Source organism: Coturnix japonica, chromosome 1, assembly GCF_054131305.1.
Source record: "Coturnix japonica strain WE chromosome 1, WE-NBRP24, whole genome shotgun sequence".
Classification (NCBI taxonomy): Eukaryota; Metazoa; Chordata; class Aves; order Galliformes; family Phasianidae; genus Coturnix; species Coturnix japonica.
In genome coordinates, this window is record NC_140663.1 from 177,141,156 (window position 1) to 177,151,263 (window position 10,108).

At 55.4% G+C, this 10,108-nt stretch overlaps 1 protein-coding gene across 1 annotated transcript in view; it reads right to left on the reverse strand.

Moving 5' to 3' along the window:
• Nucleotides 1–5,106, reverse strand: part of CLPB (ClpB family mitochondrial disaggregase) — a 47,514-nt gene extending 42,408 nt beyond the window's left edge. Inside the window, exons 1-2 of the mRNA XM_085536583.1 lie at nucleotides 4,876–5,106; nucleotides 616–667 (exon numbers count right to left, since the gene is read on the reverse strand). Of these exons, the coding sequence (XP_085392709.1) occupies nucleotides 616–667; nucleotides 4,876–5,074 (251 nt within the window). The 5' untranslated portion in view covers nucleotides 5,075–5,106. The remainder of the gene's footprint in view (nucleotides 1–615; nucleotides 668–4,875) is intronic.
• Nucleotides 5,107–10,108: the final 5,002 nt, after the last annotated feature.

A 10,108-nucleotide genomic window follows, 5' to 3' on the forward strand; every position in this document is an offset into this window, starting at 1 on the left:
CTCCCATCCCATCCCATCCCATCCCATCCCATCCCATCCCATATAAGCTCCATCCCATATAAGCTCCCATCCCATATGAGCTCCCATACCGTCCCATATGAGCTCCATCCATCCCATATAAGCTCCATCCATCCCATATAAGCTCCATCCATCCCATATAAGCTCCATCCATCCCATATCAGCTCCATCCATCCCATATATCTCCATCCATCCCATATAGCTCCATCCATCCCATATAAGCTCCATCCATCCCATATAGCTCCATCCATCCCATATAAGCTCCACCCATCCCATATAAGCTCCACCCATCCCATATAAGCTCCATCCATCCCATATAAGCTCCATCCATCCCATATAGCTCCATCCATCCCATATAAGCTCCATCCATCCCATATAAGCTCCATCCATCCCATATAAGCTCCATCCATCCCATATAGCTCCATCCATCCCATATAAGCTCCATCCATCCCATATAAGCTCCATCCATCCCATATAAGCTCCATCCATCCCATATAAGCTCCATCCATCCCATATAAGCTCCATCCATCCCATATATCTCCATCCATCCCATATAGCTCCATCCATCCCATACAGCTCCATCCCATAATCTCTCACCTGTTGACTTCTCCAATGTTGTTGACCCTGGCGGCTTCCAACAGCGCATCCTCTATAAGATATTATGGGATATTATGGGATATTATGGGATTTTATGGGATACTATGCGATACTATGAGATATTATGGGATGTGATGGGATATTATACGATCCTATAGGATACTATGGGATACTGAGGCATGTTATGGGATGTTATGGGATACTATGGGATATTATGGGATACTATGGGATACTATGGGATCCTGTGGGATACTATGGGATATTATGGGATCCTATGGGAACCTATAGGATACAATGGGGTTCAATGGGATACAATGAGATACAGTGGGATACAGTGGGATACAATGGGATACTATGGGGTATAATGGGATCCTATAGGGTCCTATGGGACCCCATAGGATACAACGGGATATTATGGGATCCTATGGGATCCTGTGGGATCCTGTGGGATACTATGGGATCCTATGGGATCCTATTGGATAAAATGGGATCCTATGGGATATTATGGGATGTAATGGGATATTATAGGATCCTATGGGATACTATGGGATACTGTGGGATACTATGGGATACTATGGGATGCTATGGGATACTATGGGATACCACGGGATACAATGGGATACTATGGGATACAATGGGATACTATGGGATCCTATGGGACACTATGGGATACAAAGGAATGTTATGGGATATTATGGGATACTATGGGATACAGTGGGATACTATGGGAACCTATGGAATACAATGGGGTTCAATGGGATACAATGAGATACAGTGGGATACAATGGGATACTATGGAGTATAATGGGATCCTATGGGGTCCTATGGGACCCTATAGGATACAACGGGATATTATGGGATCCTATGGGATCCTGTGGGATCCTGTGGGATACTATGGGATCCTATTGGATAAAATGGGATCCTATGGGATCCTATGGGATGTGATGGGATATTATAGGATCCTATGGGATACTATGGGATACTGTGGGATACTATGGGATATTATGGGATACTATGGGATGCTATGGGATACTATGGGATCCTATGGGACACTATGGGATACAGAAGGATGTTATGGGATATTATGGGATACTATGGGATTCTATGGGATACAGTGGGATACTATGGGATCCTATGGGAACCTATAGGATACAATGGGGTTCAATGGGATACAATGAGATACAGTGGGATACAATGGGATACAATGGGATACTATGGAGTATAATGGGATCCTATGGGGTCCTATGGGACCCTATAGGATACAACAGGATATTATGGAATACTATGGGATCCTATGGGATCCTGTGGGATCCTATGGGATCCTATTGGATAAAATGGGATCCTATGGGATCCTGTGGGATACTGTGGGATCCTATGGGATCCTATTGGATAAAATGGGATCCTATGGGATCCTATGGGATATTATGGGATGTGATGGGATAGTATAGGATCCTATGGGATACTATGGGATACAGTGGGATACTATGGGATATTATGGGATACTATGGGATGCTATGGGATCCTATGGGACACTATGGGATACAGAGGGATGTTATGGGATATTATGGGATACTATGGGATACTATGGGATACAGTGGGATACTATGGGATCCTATGGGAACCTATAGGATACAATGGGGTTCAATGGGATACAATGAGATACAGTGGGATACAGTGGGATACAATGGGATACTATGGGGTATAATGGGATCCTATGGGATCCTATGGGACCCTATAGGATACAACGGGATATTATGGAATACTATGGGATCCTATGGGATCCTGTGGGATCCTGTGGGATCCTATGGGATCCTATTGGATAAAATGGGATCCTATGGGATCCTATGGGATGTGATGGGATATTATAGGATCCTATGGGATACTATGGGATACTGTGGGATACTATGGGATATTATGGGATACTATGGGATGCTATGGGATACTATGGGATCCTATGGGACACTATGGGATAGAGAGGGATGTTATGGGATATTATGGGATACTATGGGATGCTATGGGATCCTATGGGATACAGTGGGATCCTATGGGATCCTATGGGAACCTATAGGATACAACGGGGTTCAATGGGATACAATGGGATACAGTGGGATACAATGGGATACTATGGAGTATAATGGGATCCTATGGGATCCTATGGGACCCTATAGGATACAACGGGATATTATGGGATACTATGGGATCCTATGGGATCCTATTGGATAAAATGGGATCCTATGGGATGTGATGGGATATTATAGGATCCTATGGGATACTATGGGATACAGTGGGATCCTATAGGATATTATGGGATACAATGGGATATGATGGGATACTATGGGATACCACAGGATACAATGGGATACAATGGGATACAATGGGATATTATGGGATACTGTGGAATGTTACGAGATATTATGGGATGTTATGGGACATTATGAGATACAATGGGATACAATGGGATACAATGGGATGTTATGGGATACTATGGGATCCTATGGGATACTATGGGATCCTATGGGATACAATGGGATACAATGGGATGTTATGGGATACTATGGGATACTATGGGATCCTATGGGATACAATGGGATACTATTGGATCCTATGGGATCCTATGGGATCCTATGAAATACTATGGGATACTATGGGATCCTATGAGATACTATGGGATACTATGAGATCCTATGGGATCCTATGAGATACTATGGGATCCTATGAGATACCATGGGATACAATGGGATCCTATGCGATACCATGGGATACAATGGGATCCTATGGGATCCTATGGAATACTATGGGATACAATGGGATCCTATGGGATTCAATGGGATCCTATGGGAACCACCCATCTACCCCCCTTATTGCGCCCCCCATATATTGTCCCCCCATCTTCTCCCCCTTATTGCGCCCCCATATACCCCTCCTTATTCCCCCCCCCTTGATGCCCCATACCCCCCCTTATTGCCCCCCCATACATTGCCCCTCCCCATATGCCCCCCCATCTACCCCCCCTTATTGCCCCCCCATCCCCCCATCTACCCCCCCTTATTGCCCCCATATATTGCCCCCCCTTATTGCCCCTCCCCATATGCCCCCCCATCTACCCCCTCCTTATTGCCCCCCCATCCCCCCCCTTATTGCCCCCCCATATATTGCCCCCTCAATTACCCCCTCCTATTGCCCCATATACCCCCCTTATTGCCCTCCCCCATCTACCCCCCCTTATTGCCCTCCCCCATCTACCCACCCTTAGTGCCCCCCCCATATATTGCCCCCCATATACTCCCCTTATTGCCCCATCTACCCACCCTTATTGCCCCCACACCCCCCTATATACCCCCCACTGTTGCCCCCCCTTATTGACCCCCCATATACCCCCCCTTATTGTCCCCCCAAATACCCCCTCTTATTGCCCCCCCCATATACCCCCCTTACTGTCCCCCCATATACCCCCCTTATTGCCCCCCCCATATACCCCCCTTTATTGACCCCCCATAAGCCCCCCCTTATTGCTCCCCCCATCTACCCACCCTTATTGCCCCCCATATATCGCCCCCCCATATATCGCCCCCACCATATATCCACCCCTATTGCCCCCCCCAAATATTGCCCCCCCATATATTGCCCCCCCCATATATTGACCCCCCCATATATCCACCCTTATTGTCCCCCCATTGCCCCCCCATATACTGTCCCCCCATATACCCCCCTTTATTGCTCCCCCCATATATTGCCCCCCCATCTACCCCCCCTTATTGCCCCCATACCCCCCCCATAAACCCCCCCATATATTGACCCACCCATATATCCACCCTTATTGCCCCCCCCATTTATTGCCCCTCCATATACCCTCCCTTATTGCCCCCCCATATACCCCCCTTTATTGCCCCCCCCATAAACTCCCCCTTATTGCCCCCCCCACTGCCCCCCCCATATATTGACCCCCCCCATATACCCACCCTTATTGCCCCCCACAAATATTGCCCCCCCATATATTGACCCCCCCCATATATCCACCCCTATTGTCCCCCCCAAATATTGCCCCCCCATATATTGACCCCCCCCATATATTGACCCCCCCCCATATATTGACCCCCCCCATATATATCCACCCCTATTGCCCCCCAATTGCCCCCCCCATATACCCCCCCTTATTGCCCCTACCCCTACTGCCCCCCCATATACCCCCCCTTATTGCCCCCCCCCATATACTGCCCCCCCATCTACATACCCCCCCTATTGCCCCCATCCCCCCCTTACTGTCTCTGTCCCCGTGGTAACACGCCGCCCACAGCCCAATCGCCGCCAGCCAGGCCCGCTTCGTTCCGTCCGCCCCATGTCGGCTCCGCTCCCATCGCTTCCCGGCCGTTAATGCCGCCGTTAATGCCGTTAATGTCGGTCCGGTCGGTTCAGGCCCCGACCCGGTTCGGTCCCGGTTCGGCCGCCCCCCCGCTCCCATTGCCGCCCATGTTGTAGCGCCGTGCTGGTGTCGCCCCCTGGCGGCCGTTCCCGGTATTGCAGGCGGCTCCTCACTTCTAGGCCTCCATCCTCCCCCGGTGGCTCCACGCGCCGCCCGAGGCACCGACCGGCCCCGGAACGACCCCGACCAGCCGAACCAGCCCCGGCGGAACCGGGCGGCCCAAAATGGCGGCCAACATCGTCACACGGAGCCGCCGGCACCGAACCGAACCCTCCCCCCCCCCCCGGCCCCGGCGCTGCGCTTCGAGCAGGCCAAACAAGATGGCGGCGGCCGGAAGGAGGCGGCGCGCAAAGGGTCATGGGAGGCGTAGTTCGTAACGCGGGAACGGCGGGATGACGTTGAGGAAAAAGAACTACAGCTCCCAGGATGCACCGCGACACGGGGCACATCCGGGGAGTAGCTGCCGATACTTCCGGGATGTGACCGGAAGCGGATGTGTCTCCGGGAAGGGGAGGGGGGGAGTGAGGGGGGGAGGGGGAAAATGGGACTGAGGGACGCGGGTTCGAATCCCGGCACGGACACAACGGGGGGGGGGGGGGGGGGGGGGGGGGGGGGGGTTGTGACACCTCCATCCCATTCATCCCAATCCCAAACCCATCCCATCCCATATCCCATCCCATATCACATCCCATATCACATCCCATATCCCGTCCCATATCCCGTCCCATATCCCATCCCCTTCCCTATTCCCATACCCTACCCTATACCCCATCCCATAACCATCCATAACCCCATCCCATATACCAACCCATTCAACCCATCCCATCCCATACCCCATCCCATATCCCAACCCCATACCTCCAGTCCCATTCATTCATTCTCAACCCATACCCCAATCCTAATGCCCACTCACATCCCATATCCCATCCCATATCCCCATCCCATCCCATATCCTCAACCCCATACCTTCCGCCTCATTCAGTCCAACCCATACCCCAATCCCATTGCCCACCCATCCCATACCCCACCCATCCCATAACCCAACCCGTAACCCAACCCCATTCTCCCCATCCCATAACCCATCCCACATCCCATCCCCTATCCCATAACCCATCCCATACCTCCATCCCATAACCCCACCCATCCTAACCCCATCCATCCCATAACCCCATCCCATAACCCAACCCATAACCCAACACCCATTCACCCCATCCCATCCTCCATCCATACCTCCATCCATCCCATCCCCATCCCATCCCCCATCCCATATCCCATCTCATACCACCATCCCATCTCTCATCCCATCCTATCCCATACCCCATCCCTTACCCCCATCCCGTAACCCATCCATCACACAACCCCATTCACCCCATTCCATAACCCCATCCCATATCCCATCCCATCCATCCCATCCCATCCATCCTTCCATCCCATCCCATCCCATCCCATCCCATCCCATCCATCCATCCCATCCCCATCCCATCCCATCCCATCCCATCCCATCCATCCATCCCATCCCATCCCATCCCATCCCCCATCCATCCCATCCATCCCATCCATCCCATCCCATCCCATCCCATCCCGTCCCATCCATCCCATCCCATCCATCCATCCATCCCGTCCCATCCATCCCATCCATCCCATCCCATCCCATCCCATCCCATCCCATCCATCCATCCCATCCCATCCCATCCCATAACCCCATCCCATCCCATCCCATCCATCCCATCCCATTCCCATCCCATCCCATCCCATCCCATCCCATCCATCCCATCCCATCCCATCCATCCATCCCATCCATCCATTCCATCCCATCCCATCCATCCATCCCATCCATCCCATCCCATCCCATCCCATCCCATCCCATCCCATCCCATCCCATCCCATCCCATCCCATCCATCCCATCCCATATAATCCCCCCCACCCCATTCAATAACACACACACTCGTTCACACTGTTCTATTTCCTTGTGATCCTGCACACGACGTGGGCGTGAAACCAGGTTGCCCCCCGTGTCCATCCCTCCCCCTTTGCCCCTCCCCCTCCCCCCCATTTCAATCCCTCCCCCTTTGCCCCCCCATCTCCATCCCCCCTTCTATCCCTCCCCTTTTGCCCCTCCCCCTTTCCCCCCCCCATGTCCACCCCTCCCCCTTTGCCCCTCCCATTTCTATCCCCCCCCCCCATTTCCACCCCCCCATTTAAGTCCCTGCCTCCCATCCCTCCCTCTTTACCCCCCCATCTCCATCCCTCCCCCTTCGCCCCCCCCATTTAAATCCCTCCGCCCCCCATTTCCCTCCCTCCCCCATCTCCATCCCTCCCCCTTTACCCTCCCATCTCTATCCCCCCCCATTTAAGTCCCTCCCCCCCCTTTGCCCCTCCCCCTCCCCCCCCTATTTCCATCCCCCTCCATTTAAATCCCTCCCCCCCTTCCCATTCCTCCCCTTTGCCCCCCCTATTTAAATCCCTCCCCCTCTGCCCCTCCCCTCCATTTAAAACCCTCCCACCCATCACCATCCCCCCCCCTTTTAGCTCCTCCCCCCCCATTTCCATCCCTCCCCCTTCGCCCCTCCCCCCCATTTAATCCCTCCCCCCATCTCCATCCCTTCCCTTTACACCCCCTTCTCTATCCCCCCCCCCATTTAAATCCCTCCCCCTTTACCCCCCCATCTCCATCCCTCCCCCTTCGCCCCCCCATTTAAATCCCTCCCCCCCCTTTACTCCTCCCCCCCCATGTCCATCCCTCCCCCTTTGCCCCTCCCCCTCCCCTCTATTTACACCCCCCCCATTTAACTCCGTCCCTCCCATCCCTCCCCATTCGCCCCCCCCATTTAAATCCCTCCCCCCCCCTTTACTCCTCCCCCCCCCATCTCCATCCCTCCCCTTTCCCCCCCCTTGGTCCCTCCCCCTCCTCATTTAAATCCCCCCCCATTCCCATTCCTCCCCCCTTTACCCCCATCTCTATCCCCCCCCCATTTAAGTCCCTCCCCCCCTTTGCCCCTCCCCCTTTACCCCCCCCCCATCTCCATCCCTCCCCCTTTGCCCCTCCCCCTCCCCTCCATTTACATCCCCCCCACTTTAAATCCCTCCCCCCCCCATCTCCATCCCTCCCCTTTCCCCCCCCTTGGTCCCTCCCCCTCCTCATTTAAATCCCCCCCCCATTCTCATCCCTCCCCTTTCGCCCCTCCCCCCCCATTTAAATCCTCCCCCCCCTTCCCCCCTCCCCCCCCTTCCCATCCCTCCCTTCCCCCCCCCATCTCCATCCCTCCCCCTTTGCTCTTCCCCCTCCCCCCCCATTTCCACCCCCCCCATTTAAGTCCCTCCCCCTCCCTTTACTCCTCCCCCCCCATGTCCATCCCTCCCCCTCCCCCCCCATTTCCATCCCCCCCCCCATTTAAATCCCTCCCCCCCATTCCCATCTCTCCCCCTTCGCCCCTCCCCCTCCCCTCCATTTCCATCCCCCCCCCATTTAAATCCCTCCCCCCCCATCTCCATCCCTCCCCTTTCCCCCCCTTGGTCCCTCCCCCTCCTCATTTAAATCCCCCTCCATTCCCATCCCTCCCCCCTTTGCCCCTCCCCCATTTAAATCCCTCCCCCCCCTTTACTCCTCCCCCCCCCATGTCCATTCCTCCCCCTTTGCTCCTCCCACTCCCCTCTATTTCCATCCCCCCCCATTTAAATCCCTCCCCCCCATTTCAATCCATCACCCCTTTGCCCCTCCCCCTTCGCCCCCCCCATTTAAATCCCTCCCCCCCCTTTACCCCCTCCCCCCCTTCCGATCCCCCCTTAGCCCCCCCATCTCCATCCCTCCCCCTTCGCCCCCCCATTTAAATCCCTTCCCCCCTTTATCCCCTCCCCCCTTCCCATTCCTCCCTTCCCCCCCATTTGCCCCCCCTATCTCCATCCCTCCCCCTTTGCCCCTCCCCTCCATTTACATCCCCCCTCCATTTAAATCCCTCCCCCCCTCTTTACTCCTCCCCCCTCCCATCCCTCCCCCTTTGCCCCCCCTTCTCCACCCCCCCCCCATTTAAATCCCCCCCCCCATTCCCATCCCTCCCCCCTTCGCCCCTCCCCCTTTGCCCCCCCCTTTACTCCTCCCCCCCCATTTCCATCCCTCCCCCCTTTGCCCCTCCCCCTTTGCTCCCCCCATCTCCATCCCTCCCCCTTCGCCCCCCCATTTAAATCCCTCCCCCCCCCTTTACTCCTCCCACCCCCCATGTCCATCCCTCCCCCTTTGCCCCTCCCCTCCCCTCTATTTACACCCCCCCCATTTAAATCCCTCCCCCCCAGCTCCATCCCCCTCCCCCTTTAGCCCCTCCCCACACTTTAGCCCCTCCCCATCTCCATCCCTCCCTCATTACCCCCCCCGCCCCCCCATTCCCATCCCTCCCCCTTCGCCCCCCCCATTTAAATCCCTCCCCCCTTTCGCCCCCCCCATCTCTATCCTCCCCCTTTGCCCCCCCATCTCCATCCCTCCCCCTTTACCCCCCCATTCGCCCCTCCCCCATCCCTCCCCCCATCTCCATCCCTCCCCTTTTTCACCCCCCCCATCTCCATCCCTCCCCCTTCGCCCCTCCCACCCCATTTAAATCCCTCCCCCCCCCATTTCCATCCCACCCCCCATCTCCATCCCTTCCCCTTTAGCCCCTCCCCCCCCTTTAGCCCCTCCCCATCTCCATCCCTCCCTCTTTACACCCCCTTGCCCCCCCCATTCCCATCCCTCCCCCTTTGCCCCCCCCCATTTAAATCCCTCCACCCCATTTCCATCCCTCCCCCCTTTGCCCCTCCCCCTTTGCTCCCCCCATCTCCATCCCTCCCCCCTTCGCCCCCCCCATTTAAATCCCCCCCCCTCTTTACTCCTCCCCCCATCTCCATCCCTCCCCCTTTGCCCCTCCCCCATCGCCCCCCCATTTAAATCCCTCCCCACCCTTTACTCCTCCCCCCTTCCCATCCCTCCCCCTTTGCCCCTCCCCCTCCCCTCCATTTCCATCCCCCCCCCATTTAAATCCCTCCCCCCCCATCTCCATCCCTCCCCTTGCCCCTCCCCCTCCCCTCCATTTACATCCCCCCCCCCC